This window comes from Sinocyclocheilus grahami, unplaced genomic scaffold (assembly GCF_001515645.1).
Source record: "Sinocyclocheilus grahami isolate Dianchi unplaced genomic scaffold, SAMN03320097.WGS_v1.1 scaffold228.1, whole genome shotgun sequence".
NCBI classification, from domain to species: Eukaryota; Metazoa; Chordata; class Actinopteri; order Cypriniformes; family Cyprinidae; genus Sinocyclocheilus; species Sinocyclocheilus grahami.
This window is the reverse complement of record NW_015505407.1, coordinates 1,076,226-1,092,807: the sequence shown is the minus strand read 5'-3', so window position 1 is coordinate 1,092,807 and position 16,582 is coordinate 1,076,226. Positions and strand designations below refer to the sequence as shown.

Sequence of the window (16,582 nt, the reverse complement as noted above, 5' to 3'; positions counted from 1 at the left end):
TATATATTGAATTTATAAATGTGTATGTACATATACAGTATATATGTATGTGTGTGTGGTTGTACATACACACAAATGTAGTTGTGTTTTTGGTGTTTGGCTTAGTGTTATGTTAGAATCATTATTATACTCTTATACCTTTTGTTCTTTAATATTTTGAATTGTTTTTAGCTTTATTTTTTGTTTTTCATTTATATGTTAAGTTTTGAAATTTTGTTGTATGCATTTGTCATTTTTATTTAATCTCTTTATTTTTAAAATGTGTATAGGTAATATATTTATAAAGTTTTAGCTTTTAGTTTTGGATCGGTTTTCAGTTGTTTTAATACTACAACTGATTGCTTCTGTTGTCCTCATTTGTAAGTCGTTTTGGATAAAAGCGTCTAATAAATGACTAAATAAATAAAATAAAATAAACATTTTACTGCTCAAAAAACACTTATTATCAATGTTGAAAACAGTTGCTTAATATTTTTGTGGAAACTGTGACACCATTTTTTCATGATTCTCTGAATAATAGAAAGAACATAATTTATTTGAAATACACCTTTTTTGCAATGTTATAAATGTCTTTACTGTCACTTTTGATCAATTTAAAGAGATCAGTTCACCCAAAAATTAAAATGCTGTCATTAATTAGTCACCCTTCATATCGTTCCAAAACCATAAGACCTTCGTTCATCTTCAGAACACAAATTAAGATATTTTTGATGAAATCCGAGAGCTTTCTGACTTTGCATAAACAGCAAGGGAACTACCACGTTCAAGGCCCAGAAATGTAGTAAGGACATCATTAAAACAGTCCATGTGACATCAGTGGTTCAACCGTAATTTTATGAAGCTATGAGAATTCTTGTTGTGCGCAAAGAAAACAAAAATGGAATGACATGAGGGTGAGTAATTAATGACATTTTCATTTTTGGGTGTACTATCCCTTTTGGGTTTACTAATGCTTTCTTGCTGAACAAATGTATTCATTTCTTTGCAACTTTATTTCAACAGTAGTGTACAGATATATTTATATTTACAATTACAGTAATTATGTTTTTCTCAGATAAATTACTTATTTTGATAGGGTCAAGAATACTTCTCAGCACTGAAAAGGTGGTTAAGGCCACGATTCACAAACCAGAATGACCAAAACATAAAATATAAATCTAAATGAGAGAAATCAAACAAAATAGAATCTTGATAATGTTGGGGAACTAGCTCAACAAGTTAAAATTGTCATAATGCAGAGTAAAGCAAGACAGAGGCAGAATTACAGCAGAGACATTACCACTAAAGAGGTCTAGTGTTGGCGGGGCTGCGGACTCAGTTGTAGCAGATGTGGTGATGGTAGTGGTGGTGGCAGTAGCAGTGGGAGGAGAAGGGGTAGCTGGGGCCGCTGTTGGCGAGATGCTCGGCTCGGCGCTAGTAGGGGATGCTGCGGCAGCGACACTCTCTACTGGCTTCATGGCAAAGAGGTCCAGCTCTGGGGCAATGCTTGCACTACCCTCCGATGGAGCCCAGGGGTCTTTAATGGGAAGGATTAAGGGTAAAAATGGAATGGGGAAGGTTTGTTAAATAACAAACACTGCAAACAAAAAAAGAAACACACTGAAAGCTCATAACTTCAGGACCACTGAAGTCACGGAGAGAGAGGAGATGGATTTTACTTTCAAAAGCACACTTTAAGACACCATTAACCTTAGTACTGCAACCACCATTAAATACACTATAAAAACGAAATGAACATCCTAGAAAAAAAATGATGTGGTTTTTATTCTGTTTTGTATAATTATACATCCCTCAGGATGCTTGCTGTCTATAGAGATACTATTAGTCATAGTAGATTACATAAAAACAAGGAAATACATAGGCTGGATGCCATAGGCTGCGGATTTTTAAAGTCCTAGCCTTAATGTGGAAGCAGAGCTAAGTTAATGTTACAATAAAAGCACATATAAAAGGTAAAAGTAACCCTTTTCATGTTATATCTCAGTAGCTGCATTATGGAAATACAACCACTAAGCTTCTGCGCTTCAGACTTCATGAAAATAAAAGTTAAGGTTGTTAGAATGAATCACTGAAAATATAGTCTGGAAGGGCAATTAAAAGATTAATGTGTGCAGCTGAATTATTAGTAAGTTTAACATAGCAGAAAGTAAAGGCAAAAATTATTTTCTTGAAAATATTTTGTCCTGTTTCAAGTAAAGCAAACATCCTGAAGGCAAAATCCATTTTACTTGAGAAGCAACTCAGCATACATTTTTAGGAAATATATCTTGAATTAATTTTTTTAACAAATTTGAGTTTTATGCTTAAAACCAAAAGAAAAACTACACGCTAGGGTAAGGTAAGAAAAATAAACAAGTATGTTCTCTGACAAGTCATATAATCAACAGTGTTGCTTTTAATGTTTTAAGGATGTGAACATCTTTTTAATGTAAAACGACAAAAATGGTGAATAAAAATGATTTTTGCATTTTAAGGAGAGAAATTATCAATTGTGCCTGCAGAGAACAGTGTATGTGCTCAGGCAGCTCATGGACAAATTGATTTTGCTGTAACGTGTGGGCAAAAGTAGGGTTTGATAACTCAAGCAATGCAAACAAAATTGCATGCACTCTCGCGCGATCGCTGACCATAGCGTTTGTTGGATTTCATGTTTCCATTCAAGCACGCACCCATACACACAAACCTTTCATATCCAACCATAAATCCAGACACACAAATAAAAGCAGGGTGGATCTTGTGTACAGATGAGCACCCACCAGATCCGGCACATGCATCGGCAGCAGCTGCTGGGGCCACACCCTCGCTCGGACCATCGTCTGGGGAGGGCGCAAACGCGTCTGGGCAGAACCAGACCAACAAAACCCAACAGAGAAACAGAAACAGGGATGAAGAGGCGATAGAGAGAGAAAGATTTCAATGTCAGTGATTACAAGTGAACAGAAACACTCTATATGACCCAAATGGCAGTAAAATATACCAGTCTGGGCTATATACAGTTTAATTCAGTGTGTCCACACACACACAAACACTGACGGAAATGAGTCGGGCTGCGTGAAACATCCTGTCAATGCTGTCAGGACCAACAAGTGAGTAAAAGAAAGTGTTTGGCTTTGACAGCATGGTTTCTGTTAGCCGAGGCAGTGATGAACATTGAGGCATGTAATATTACAAACCCCATGGAGACCTGCACATCCAGGTACGAATGAATTCATTTATTAGCTGAGAGAAATAAAAATAGCTTGGGGTTGTTTAACTGCTGGTTGATTTAATTAGAGGAGTATTAAATCAACAGAATGCACAGCTTTGTACGACATGAGCCAACGTCCTGTATAACATAGAATTATTCTGCATTTGAAGGAAATGCATTAATTCTGCACAAGACTTTTGCTTGTACTTTAGCATCTTATTCCCAGTTTTACATTAAAGTGTCAAGGGTAAAAATTACACATTTGAATGGAAAACAAATTGTGGATGATTTATTCATGATCTGTGTCTGTAATGTTGTGTGAAACTTTTATAGACATTAACAGCAGGGTTATTATAGTAAACTAAAACTAAAAAGAATAAGAAGAAAAAAATGTTACTTAAATAAAATATATATAAAAAATGTTTAACTTATTTCATTTCAGCTAGTTGCCAAGGTAACATTTCTAATTTTCATTTAGTTTAAATTAATGTACAAAAATAACTAAAACTGATATTAAAATTAATAAAAACTATATAGTGATATTAAAAAAAATTGGAATGGAAAATATACAATGTTAAATATTAATAAAAATTATAATAGTACCTCAGTTACTAAAATAACATTGATCTACAGACATTATACTCTGACATTAAATTATGTAAATATATGATGCCATTGCATTTAAATTGCATATATATATATATATATATATATATATATATATATAAATATAAATATATATATTAATGCTGGGCAACGATTAAAATTTTTTATCGCGATTAATCGCATTGTTATGCACAAAATTATTAATGCTGGGCAACGATTAAAAATTTTTATCGCGATTAATCGCATCGTTATGCACAAAATTCAATAATGAATTCAAAATTAGTGTATTGTGCACTTTTTCATTTAAAAGTACTGCTATATGAACAAAAGTGCAATAACATTTGCTTTGCAAACACTTTAAACAAATAAGGTGCTTTTTTACAGCAGTTCCTATTTGCTATTTCCCACTTATGAAGTCGTGAGCGCTTCATGTGAACGCTGCTGCAGTCGGCCCACCCCAAATGCTCTCATTGGTTGAGACACGTGATGACACCCATCCTAAGCCAGTACTGATCAACATCCCACCCCTCTTGGCCATGTCATAATGCCATCAACCACCAGTGCATTAAGTACACACATATATATATATATATATATATATATATATATATTCAGTATATATTTTTTTGTCTGCTGTAGGCAATGTAAATACTGAAAAATATCCCTGCTAGCAAGCTAATCTCAAGTGAGCTAATCCTTATCTATATTAGCAATTTGCTTCATAAAAAAATGAATCAGCTCAGCTGTATGGAAGGACTGATAATACATTATGTTCATATGACGTATGTCCATTGAACTAAATAGCTTTTACCTACATGATAGTGACTTCAGGCCACATTTTGGAAAAGCTATTAAAGAAAAGGTTGCCAATATGGCAAAGGGTGTTTACTTAAATATTAAACTGACAAGTTACTGTACCTTGCTGAAGTACCATAATGTCAGCTAAGTGACTTCAAATAGTACCAGTATCAATCTATGTACACAAACAGACCAAACTGACTGCTAAACAACCCATGAACTCCCATTCTTCCCTGATAGTTAAGCCTGGAGATGACCTGACTGACCTCCAAACAGATCCATGTCTGAGATGGCGGCAGTGGGGGCAGGCACTGGCAGCGAGGCAGCGGCCGGGGCAGCGATGGCGTCAGCTGCTGGTTCGATAGCAGAGACTGCGGCAGAGGCAGAGTCAGCCTCAGAAAGGGGCGCTTCAGAGCTAGCGGCAGCAGCAGCAGGAGCGGCCAGAGAGTCTGGAACCCCGCCACAGCCAAGCCACAACCAAACCACAGCATTCAGAATGACAGAGGAGGAGGAGAGAGAGACAAGGATGTAGACGGGATGAAAGAAAGCTCAGAGATTTTTTATGGAGAGATTTTAGCAAAATGACTTCATAAAGCTACGGCTGGATCAGAAAAGTAGAATGAAGATTCGGACAGTGAAAAGTTTGTTCAGAAAGCTCCTTGTAGACAAGATGTAAGAGTGGCATGCCCATTCAAATTCTGAAATGCTTAAAAAAAGCTTCGATAAAATAAAATAAATTCTGGATGTATTTGCAACATCATTTTTACTCACCCTCACCAAGCAGATCTGAAACCAAAGCCAAAAAAGAGGAGGGAAGAAGAAAAGAAGAAGAGTGTGTTAGATGAAAATAGATGTTTGATCTGTCCCTGAATTAGTTGAATGTACAGTACAATTCGTCTTTCTAAAGAAACTGTAGCTTACAACTGGGACTTGACAAGCTTGGGCAGAAAAGCAGAGGGGAGGAACATTTCCCATTTGTCTATCATTATAACTCATTAGAGTGCCCACTCAATATATATTCCCATAATTGGCCTAATTTGGGAAGAAATGGTTCCTGCAGTTTAGCTCAATGAAGTAACTAGTATATAATAGTAATATGAATCATATATAAACAGATAACAACCTAAACCTCCAGTTTTTTTAGTCTATTACAATAAGCGCTGGGATTTTTTGCACATTTTAATCTGAAACGTGATCACTTGACCTGACCTGATAAAACAATATTAAAGAATGTAATAAAACAACCCAATAACACTCTACAACACAAACTAAATGACACCAGCTCACCTCCCCATGATGCTGTGGGAGCCGCTGAAGCCCCTGTGGTTGGAGCCAACAGATCAAAATCCACTAGATCATTAAAGCCGCTACTGTATAGTGAAAAAGACAAGAGAGAGTGATGCATCTACAGGAAGCAAGACATTTCAGGATGCTTTTGTTTTACAAACCCAATTCCAAAAAAGTTGGGACACTTTTGGAAAACGTTTGGCGCATCATAAAGAGGAAGATGTGACAAAGAAGACCTAAGACAGTTGAGCAACTAGAAGCTTGTATTAGACAAGAATGGGACAACATTCCTATTCTTAAACTTGAGCAACTTGTCTCCTCAGTCCCCAGATGTTTGCAGACTGTTATAAAAAGAAGAGGGGATGCCACACAGTGGTAAACATGGCCTTGTCCCAACTTTTTTGAGATGTGTTGATGCCATGAAATTTAAAATCAACTTATTTTTCCCTTAAAATGATACATTTTCTCAGTTTAAACATTTGATATGTCATCTATGTTGTATTCTGAATAAAATATTGAAATTTGAAACTTCCACATCATTGCATTCTGTTTTTATTCACAATTTGTACAGTGTCCCAACTTTTTTGGAATCGGGTTTGTATGTATGAGACATTTTTATCAATTTTTTTTTAACTTACTTGATGGTGGTTGTAGCTGATGCTGCGGCGGTCTCAGTAACTGCAGCTGCTGCAGCAGTGGGCTCTGCGGTTTTTGCAGGGGTACCAGCAGGTGTTCCATTATTTGTTGGAGATCCCTTCTATATGTGTCATGTTGAGTTTACCATTTATTTAATTGAATACACAATAACATGAATAATGTCTTAATACTGTATAATATTATGCAGAATAATATAAGCTACTATTCAAAAGTTGGAGGTCATTTTTTCATTCAGCGAGGATGCATTAAAATGATCAAATGTGACAGTAAATATATTTATAATATAAACAAGATTTCTATTTCAAATAAATGCCAAGTTCTGTCATGAAACTCTAGATGGCGCAGGCTGACGAGTCCTTATCGCAAACTGATGATATTCACAGTGTTAAACTACTCGGCACAAGCCGATTAGTTCATGTTGCATACGCAGCCAAATGAGCTTGCTGCGTTGCATTAAAATGACTGGTTAGCATTCATTAGATCATCTTGCAGCGCGCTTTCAGAGTTCCTCTGAAACTCAACAGCTAGATAAGTGAACTGTCTATACTTCTTATTTCAGTGCATTATTGTGTTCGTCAGCTTTAAATTTATAAACTAGCAACTATATACAGTACAAGTTGTAAAACTACGCGACCATTAATTATGAATTAGTATAATATATAAAGATACTACTACTACTAATAATAAATCAGTTCAAATTAAGTTTGTTTCTGTGTAAAGTTGAACTATTATATTAGTTCTAGTCATCATTAAAAAAAATCATGTTTTAATAAAGTGAGTTATTTATTATATTTTATAATCACATTGCTAATCCACTAGTTAATTTCTCTGGGCTTCACTAGCCCAGAAACACACTAGCCCAGAATACTGAAAGAACATCAATATCACGGTTTTCACAAAAATATTAAGCAGCCCATTTTTGTTTTCTACATTGCTAATAAAAAGAAATGATTCATAAACACCAAATCTGCTTATTAGAAAGATTTCTGAAGGATCATGTGATATTGAAGACTGCAGTAATGGCTGCTCAAAATTCAGATTTGCCATTACAGGAATAAATCACATTTTAATATACTTCAAAAACCTAAAAAAATGACTAACCTCAAACTTTTGAACTGTAGTGTAATACTGCATAATCAAATTTTAAAAAATGTTTTTTTTTTAATTCATTACTCACCTTAGTCGGTGACCTAGTGATAGAAAATATAAAGAATGTAAGAATGACTTTTAAAATAACTTTTCTAAAACATCATACTCAAAAGGTTAAATGATGGAATTATAATAATTCATGACATGAGAAATTATTTTCAAACAGCAGGCAGGTCAACAAGACATTATTAATGAAAATAAAATACATTTTTACTCTGCTACTTTTTGAAAATGTTCTTGTGGAAAATATAAACAATTCCAAAATATCCCCCTCCCCGCCAGGCATGCATTGGGGAATGTGGAGTATTCAGTTACAATACAAATGTGCACATGACACTGAAATTCATATTGAAAAATTGATCAATTCATATTAAGAAATCGATCAATTCAGGGCTAGCACTGTTAGTTTTTTTAAGTTCAGTTTGTACAGAGTGAACTTAATTATAAAGCTAGACTAAAAATAATTAATTCTATAGAGAGAGGGAACTTCAACATTGTAAAATGCTGAAAATTAAAATTGAACTTCAACCATCAATCTATAGAACTTTGAACACCACAATGACGACAAAATCACCATTACAGTACGAAAATATAATCATGTTTACATTTATGTTAATTCTGCAGAAATACTTACTCATCACTGTTAACACAAGGAAAGGAGGAACAATATTACTATTTGTAATAAAAGTAGTTATTTTATTAGTAGTAAAAAGGTTTTGTTTATTCGAGAAAAAGCAGAGACTCATTTATTTTATTACTTCATGTTATTCAAAAGAATTAAAGCACTTACACTTTCTTCCCCTCGAGCGTGTTGAGATGTGTCTCCAGAGATTCCAGAAGACTCTCAGGGGCCTACAAAGCCATAAAACAATGCACTGTTAAAAGTGACCTACCACTAAGGACACCTTGTTTCAGACTACAAAACACAAAAAGACAAAGTCAAGCTGCTAACACTAAATGAAGACAAGTAGAGGACAAAATGTACTAGAAACACTATAACACTTTATAAGTTTCTAAGACAATAAATATATACAAGCAATAGTCTTAAGGCTTACACTGGTTCGGATGCAAAGCACAATGCTTTAGTTTACGGCCCCAGTGGGGCCCACAATGCACTGCAGCATGCTCACTCATGCATTCAGGCACAACAGAAAGACTCAGAGCACATTATTTGTTAGACATGCCACATAATCGCATGTATCTCATGTGTAAAAATGTCATGCAAATACAGCTAAATAGGCCAGAGAAATCATATAAATTAAAATAATATATAAAAACTAGACCATTTTTGTGGTTAGTTCACAAATAATAGCTAAATAAAGTCTTTGGCCTAGGGCAATATGATATGATGTGCCATAGCACCAAAGAGCATTTATTGATTGTCTAGGTCTAGTCAAAATACACACATCTAACATACATGATATGACATCTGGTGTCACAAAGCCTTTTCAATTCTCAAATTCATCTTGAAAATGAAATATAGTTTGATCAGGTCTGTAATATCATTATTAATATTATAAAATCAACTACCTATCATGAGTGGAGTGCCCTGTCGGATTTGGTGACCCTGCTATATGTCTGTAGCGGTTTATATAAAAACAAAATGCACTCTAGAATATGAAGCAGAGTAATTTTGACATCAACAGAGTAAGTCTACAGAACATTAAAGCAATTCTGTGTAAAATAGAGAGAGGTAACAGATTTCGGTAACCTTTAATGCTGCCTTGTTGGACTTGATGTCCCTGGTGCATGTCTAAAGCAGTTCACATCATTTTCACATCAGACCAAAATACTTTCTAGAGTATGAAACAGAAGAGTTTAGAAATCACTAGAGTGAATTTACTGAACATTAAAGCAATTCTGTGTAAAACAAAACAACATAGGGGGGTAACAGACTTCAGTGACCTCTAATACCGCTTTATCGGCTCTGGTGACCCCGCTGTGTGTCGGTAGCGGTTTATATTATATAAAACAAAACTACTTTCTAGAGTATAAGGCAGAGTAATTTCAACATCACCAGAGTGAAATGGCAGAAAATTAAAGTAATTATGTGTAAAAGAGAAGGGAGTTACAGGTTTCGGTAACCTTGAATGCTGCCTTGTCAGATTTGGTTTCCCTGCTGTATGTCTGTATTTAGCAAAATGCTTGCTAAAATACAGAAAAGTGAATTTGAGAAGCGTTACAGACAGTCTGTCCTTAATAATAATTTTAACAAAACATTTAATGAACTGCGACCTCACCAATTTAAGCACAAAATCGGTTACCTGACTGATTTACAGTGCTGCCATGGAAACATACGTCATTACGTCTGCAAGTTGGTGTGTTTGACCAATCAGAATGGAGTATTCCAGAGTATGATTAATATACATGATCTATTGCTGTTCAACAAAATAGTGTATGATATTTCATCCAGTAATACCAGCAGTGGCAGCTAAACCAATCCTTCAGGGCAGCACTCTCAGACAATTATACTGGCGCTCTAGCAGACAGATTAGTGATTTGAGAAGCGCCTCTGGTCAAATACACCAATCCTCTAACCTTAGCCATACCCTCAATATCACTCACCCCCTTTCCCATTCTCTGTCTCACCCACACACACACACACACACACACACACACACAGTTAAACACTGTCATTCACATTTACAATGAAGATTAATTTTCATACAATTAATCCATTAATTACCGTGTGCTTTATACTGAGCTGATAACAGTGATCTTTAAACAGTGTGTTAAACACAAATGTGTGTGGTTAAGATCCTAGAAAAACTCTAGTGCTGTGTCTCTTTAGCTCCAGTAAGACATGAGAGTTTTTTGTTGTGACACAAATGCTTAACTGAAAGATGCATGAGCGTTAAAAACATTTCTTTTGATTACTAATTGCAGTCAGTGGGAGGGGTTACATCAAGTTTAATGAAAGAGACCAGGCTTTTCTCAAACTAATATTTCTTCACACTAATCCCAGATAAAAACAAATCGTCTGCAAATGAAAATTCTGTTTGGTTATGTAGATTGTGATCGCATACACAACTGATCATGTAAGGAGATGATCTATCAAACTATGCAAAATGCAGCTATCAAAGGACTTCAATACACTAAAGACCTTTAAATAGGAATGTAAGAAGGAATATCTAAATTGTGTGTAAACATAAATACACCCTGTAAAATTCATCAAATTTCTTGAGCTACACAGCTGTGCATCCTAGGCCAAAACCCAATTAATTACAACCACTGCCAAATCCAGAACCCAGGCAGTCATGCACGTCTCCCTGCAGCATGTCCTGAACTCTGCCGTTGATCCAGAATATCTGAAGAAGGCAACCATCCTACCCTAACATCACGCACAGCATGCTTTCAGAGCAAGCCTCCCCCATTTCTGCCAGCATGAAAAACCCTCCTAATCTCATAACAGAGCTCCCACAATCATAAAACCATTCGGACGTTCTGTTTTATAGAGTCTGATTAGTTTCACAGTGTTGGCATTTTCTATGAATAGGGTGCAAACCTGAAACTATTTTTAAAAAAAAGTCACTAAGTCTTTTTCAATCAATGGTAAGGTGGCAGGAGGTCAAAAATGTTATGGATATTTTTCATTTCTAATAATTGTATAATTTAAATGTGTATTTCCTATAAATTTAAAAATAATATTTGCTTGATTATTTTGGGTAACAGTTTTGAAAGCCTGACAGAGGCAGTCAACACAACAGCATTTGCAAAATTACAATAAAAATCCATAAAAATAAAAAGATTTTTAAAAACTGTCTTCAAAATTGTATTTCTTGGGTGTCAAATTTAAACAATATTTGTAAAAAATTTGGAAAAGTGACTATAAAAAAAAATGTCATGCTGTATGAAATGGGTTAAAATTTTACTTCTTGAGCAACAAATAAAAAAAAAAATACATTTCTTGTAATATGGTGAAAATAATGTTAAGTTTAAGTTGTTAAGTTTGTGCATAAAAAGCTAAAATTACCAAAATCATAATAGCTCTTACAAAAGAAAAACATTCAATTTGTGCCTGTAATGCTTAAAATATATATTTTTTTTTAAAGTCAGAGAACACCAAAGTGCTCCATATTCATGGAAAGTGCCTATTTTCATATTTTGCTCATCTAAAATGTAGAAACCATTCTTACATGTCACTCAATTAAATACTCCATCAGAGAGAAATTTACTGAAATTCCCAAAATCGTCAGTCTTTAAATAGTTTCTATGTAAATTGCTTTATTCTACATATAACAGCGGTCTTAATGATTGTGGAAACTCTATTCTTGGCGATTCTTCAGCATTACTGGGATGCAAAAGTGACTGCAGCTTGAGTTCTCATCTCAGACAGCAAGCATCGCTGCTTCTCTGCTCAGTCGCATCCAAGTTCACTCTAAAATGAAATTTTGTGTGCAGTTTATTTGATGAACGCTAATGAGGATTGACTGCTCTCTCCTAAGCTGCAGGATTCTCCAAAGTGGAAAAAACTCCACACGCTACTCACACTCTCAGCCTGTGTGATCAATCTGCACCGCTGAAATAAGAAGACAGGTACAGAATCTGTCAATCAGCCTGAGGGGACAGGACAGAATGGATCCATGGAACATGTCCCATCTGACAAATGCCCCAACATGAGAGAAGAATGACCTCTTATATGTAGCACATGGATGTCTGTGACTGGCCCAGTGGCCAGGGAAGGATTACAACCTCACAACTGGCTAAAACCGCTGGGATTTGAGGGCTACGACACATGCAACACATATTAAAACAACACCACAACACAGACATGCATTGTTAGTACTGACGTGGAGAGTGTTGGCATCATGATGAATGGAAATGCTGTTTAAAGAGAGCCTTACCTGTGTAAGTTCAGGAATATCGTTTTTGTCAATTCCCACTTGCTGTTGAAAGACAAGGTAAGAATATATGACATAACCTTTGAACCACAAATGTCATTTTTGATGAATATTTTATAATTAAAGCAAAGATATAAAATGCATTGTTTACCTCAGCAATTTTGAGGAACTCTGAGACTCTGGTCATTCGTGTCAAGAATCTTTTATAGATTTCCAATGCATCTTTGCATTGTCCTTTCTTCATCTGGAAAAATTTCTCTAAAAATGAACAAGGAAATCATAATAAATCACATAGTTGTGCCAAATCTTGCAGATGTCAAACCAAAGACTTTGAAATCTCAATGCATTCATAAAATTCTTGAGACTTGCCTAAGAGATTAATGATGCCATCATTGTAGCAGGCGTACAACTTGATCAGATCCTTGAAAAGCAACAGGAAGGCAGCATTGATCACCCCGTTGGCAAGATCTTTTGGATGAACCTGAAAGTGCAGATTCTATTATTTTTCAAATTCTAAAAACATCATTAAAATGTCAGTAAGTGACAGATTCTTATCTTGCAAGAGTGTATCCTAACAAGGCATGATGCTAGTCAAGTTTGAACCCTGTGTAAAAGCATCAGGTGTTAAAACAGCCTGTGATAATGACAGGAAGCAGACTCACATCAAACTCCAGCAGAGCATCGATCTGACTCTGCAGTGTGGGCATGCCTTTCAAGAGCTTGTCAGTAGACATTGTTCTCATCACACCATCAGCACTGAGAAACACACACACATTCACATGACATGCATTGCAAAGAATTTATCATATGTAAGTGAACGTAATCCAAACAAGACTGTCAGGTATAATAACAGTTCTTGGGTTTTTATCTAACATAAATGTTAAGATCATATGACTTAAAAGTACTTTTGGGAATTTTACATCTCATAATACAAACCTTTAAAACTTAATTTGTTACACTGTAGGACCATTTAAAATGAGCTAGTGAAAATTGTGAAAAATGTAAAGGAAATAGTGACCAAAGCATCTAAAATTTTGCATCTGTTTGCATTTTAATTTCAAATCTTAATGAAGTCTATGAACGTACTTGGTGTTAACTAACCATATACTGTATAAGTAACATAGCAGAAATAAGAGAGGTTGCCTTTAAGGGAACATGACTAGAAAATGAACTATTTTTAAGGCCCATTAACACCAAAAATGATAACTATAATGATAACTATATTAGCGTCCACACACTGACACACTATAATGTTCTGTTTATTATAAGCATGTGCTGCAGTTCTGTCATGTGCCTCTTTAAAGGCTGGATTCTGATTGGCTGTCAACATTTTTATTGTTATCACCACATTCTGAAAGTGATTCCAATGACATCATTCCACTGTTGCCGTTATTCTTTTCAATTTAGAATGATTTTCTAAAGTATATCTCATTATCGTCCTTGATGTCAATGGCCATTAGTCTCTAATCATCTGGTGTGTGTGTGTGTGTTTGAGTTGTTAGCTGTGAGTTGTTTTGTTCAGGACGTCTGAGCAAGCTAAATCAGCCAATTTATTTGTTGTAGCTCCTTCATTGTGCCTGCAATGAGACCTTGGTCGCCAACATACAGTAGGCAGTCTGTGAGTAATGCCCCATTTTACTTAACAAGGGTCTTGCACACAATAGTACCAAGGGAGCAGGAAACTTGGTGAATGTAACTGCTTTTCTACAGCAGCATCACAAGGCTCTTTTCAGGGGCTAGAGGTTGTCCTCGATTTCCCAGCATTCCACTCAAATCTGTTATTGTTCAGTAGCGTTCCAATGCAATTGGCACAATTGTTAACTCAGGGTACAGCCATGTAGCAGAGAACTCATTTACCCTTTCTTCACTCGGCCAAAGTCAAAAGCCATCTGTCTGTAGGCAAACGCTTTCTCGTTCAGATACCTGCTGTAGCGTCTGATAAATGTTGACATGTCGAAACCTGAAAAGTGCAAGCATTTATAAATACATTCATATTCATAGACAAATTCAATTGGGCAGGACAACAAAGTTGACAAAATAAGAATTCTCAGTGGCTAATTTAAGAACAGTGCAATTAATTATAGCTCACATAACTTTTCATGGTGATTTAATGTCAAACAAGATTTTGATCAGCAACTGCATTCACTGCATGAAATAATACTTACCATGAGAGCCAGTTTTGTCCAAAAAATTACTAAGATTGAATAGGGTGTTCCTGGAGGCCAGGTACTGGATGAACCTCTGAAAAAAATTATTATAATTCAGAATATGGGATCATTCATATGTTAGGCTGTTATTCACAACACAAAAGACTACAATTTCAGTACTGCCCTTAATAAATTAATAAATTAATTTAAAAAAATGTCCAACAGCAACTGAAAGAGATACAGAGATAAGAAATGCATTAGTGTATATGTAAATTGCAGTTCAGTGAAGAATTTCTACAAACCCGATATTACCATCTAATGACTAATCACTCAGAACTCACATTAAAGCTCTGAGTGGGAGTGAATGCAAATATGGAAATAATAGCAGAGGTTTTATCAAGAAAAACCAGCACACTCGCTGCATATAAGCAGTGAATACAGCCTGAATTTACAAACAAATTGATGCGGCTTAACACATAAATGAAAAATTGTAGGTAAACAAGACTAGGGGGAAAAAAGTGCAACGAAAATGAAATGTACAGAAAATAATTTACTAAAAATTTACAGAACATGCTGTATGATTCCATGCACAGTATAAAGTATTTAACTGAAATAGTAAAAATCAGTACAAATATCTCAAATCTTTAAAACACGATACATTTACTTGAGAAGCAAAACTATACTGTATAAGATAAAACATTTTTTTAGAGAATATATGTTGAATTAGTTTTTTTCTTAGCCCATTGTCAATTTTATTATTTTATTTTAGGTATATCCTCTACAGAAAGCCTTATTATGTAATGCAATTTGTTTCTAAAATTTGTTTCATGACTAGATGTTCTACTTGAAAAAGTGAGAAAAAATGCTGATGAAAGAAACTGATTTATCGCAGTTTTGGATCATGAATTCTGGGGGGAAAAAGAAGGTATATATTATTTTATTTACTCGTGAATGATCTTTTCAAAGTGATTTTTTGCAAACCTATCCCAGCATTACACCATGTCTGTGTGCTGTGCCTTTTCAGTTCTGCCTTTCAGAGTTTAACTGATGTGTCAGCTGATCAATACAGAGGCTTGTGGGGAGATGAAGCTATATATAATGTACTTAACACTTTTAATCATCTAGGTCAGAATACTAACCATTTCAAATATCCATGTGTCAGGGTAAATACTTCCCTTGTGCAAATGACCAAATAGCCTGATGTTATAGAACACGTATCCTGCAGATTTTTCCTCCAGAGTGAGAGAATAAGAGTCTAATAACTTCCTTGCTTTCATATCCACAATATTATTATGTAATGCAATTTGTTTCTAAAATTTGTTTCATGACTAGATGTTCTACTTGAAAAAGTGAGAAAAAATGCTGATGAAAGAAACTGATTTATCGCAGTTTTGGATCATGAATTCTGGGGGGAAAAAGAAGGTATATATTATTTTATTTACTCGTGAATGATCTTTTCAAAGTGATTTTTTGCAAACCTATCCCAGCATTACACCATGTCTGTGTGCTGTGCCTTTTCAGTTCTGCCTTTCAGAGTTTAACTGATGTGTCAGCTGATCAATACAGAGGCTTGTGGGGAGATGAAGCTATATTTAATGTACTTAACACTTTTAATCATCTAGGTCAGAATACTAACCATTTCAAATATCCATGTGTCAGGGTAAATACTTCCCTTGTGCAAATGACCAAATAGCCTGATGTTATAGAACACGTATCCTGCAGATTTTTCCTCCAGAGTGAGAGAATAAGAGTCTAATCACTTCCTTGCTTTCATATCCACAATAACGAATTAAACATTAGGGGGAAGATTATCAAGCAGCACTTCTGTCCCCTCAGACAAAGCAGTCCTGGCAGGTCACATTCATAATTGAATAGCTCTCTTTAATTAGAATATTGGAAAGTGAGCTCAT

General features: G+C 35.2%; 1 protein-coding gene across 6 annotated transcripts in view; it reads right to left on the bottom strand.

Moving 5' to 3' along the window:
- Positions 1–887: 887 nt before the first annotated feature.
- LOC107597123 (clathrin coat assembly protein AP180) overlaps positions 888–16,582 on the bottom strand; it is a 32,476-nt gene continuing 16,781 nt past the window's right edge. Inside the window, exons 3-17 of one of the 6 annotated variants that reach the window (XM_016288064.1) lie at positions 14,691–14,766; positions 14,383–14,485; positions 13,188–13,281; positions 12,895–13,006; positions 12,677–12,783; positions 12,529–12,570; positions 8,475–8,536; positions 8,319–8,324; positions 7,713–7,725; positions 6,517–6,635; positions 5,879–5,961; positions 5,363–5,377; positions 4,858–5,040; positions 2,757–2,837; positions 888–1,516 (exon numbers count right to left, since the gene is read on the bottom strand). In XM_016288064.1, coding sequence (XP_016143550.1) covers positions 1,206–1,516; positions 2,757–2,837; positions 4,858–5,040; positions 5,363–5,377; positions 5,879–5,961; positions 6,517–6,635; positions 7,713–7,725; positions 8,319–8,324; positions 8,475–8,536; positions 12,529–12,570; positions 12,677–12,783; positions 12,895–13,006; positions 13,188–13,281; positions 14,383–14,485; positions 14,691–14,766 — 1,407 coding nt within the window. In that variant the 3' untranslated portion in view covers positions 888–1,205. The remainder of the gene's footprint in view (positions 1,517–2,756; positions 2,838–4,857; positions 5,041–5,362; positions 5,378–5,878; positions 5,962–6,516; positions 6,636–7,712; positions 7,726–8,318; positions 8,325–8,474; positions 8,537–12,528; positions 12,571–12,676; positions 12,784–12,894; positions 13,007–13,187; positions 13,282–14,382; positions 14,486–14,690; positions 14,767–16,582) is intronic. The other 5 variants (XM_016288069.1, XM_016288065.1, XM_016288070.1 and 2 more) reach the window with 5 other exon arrangements.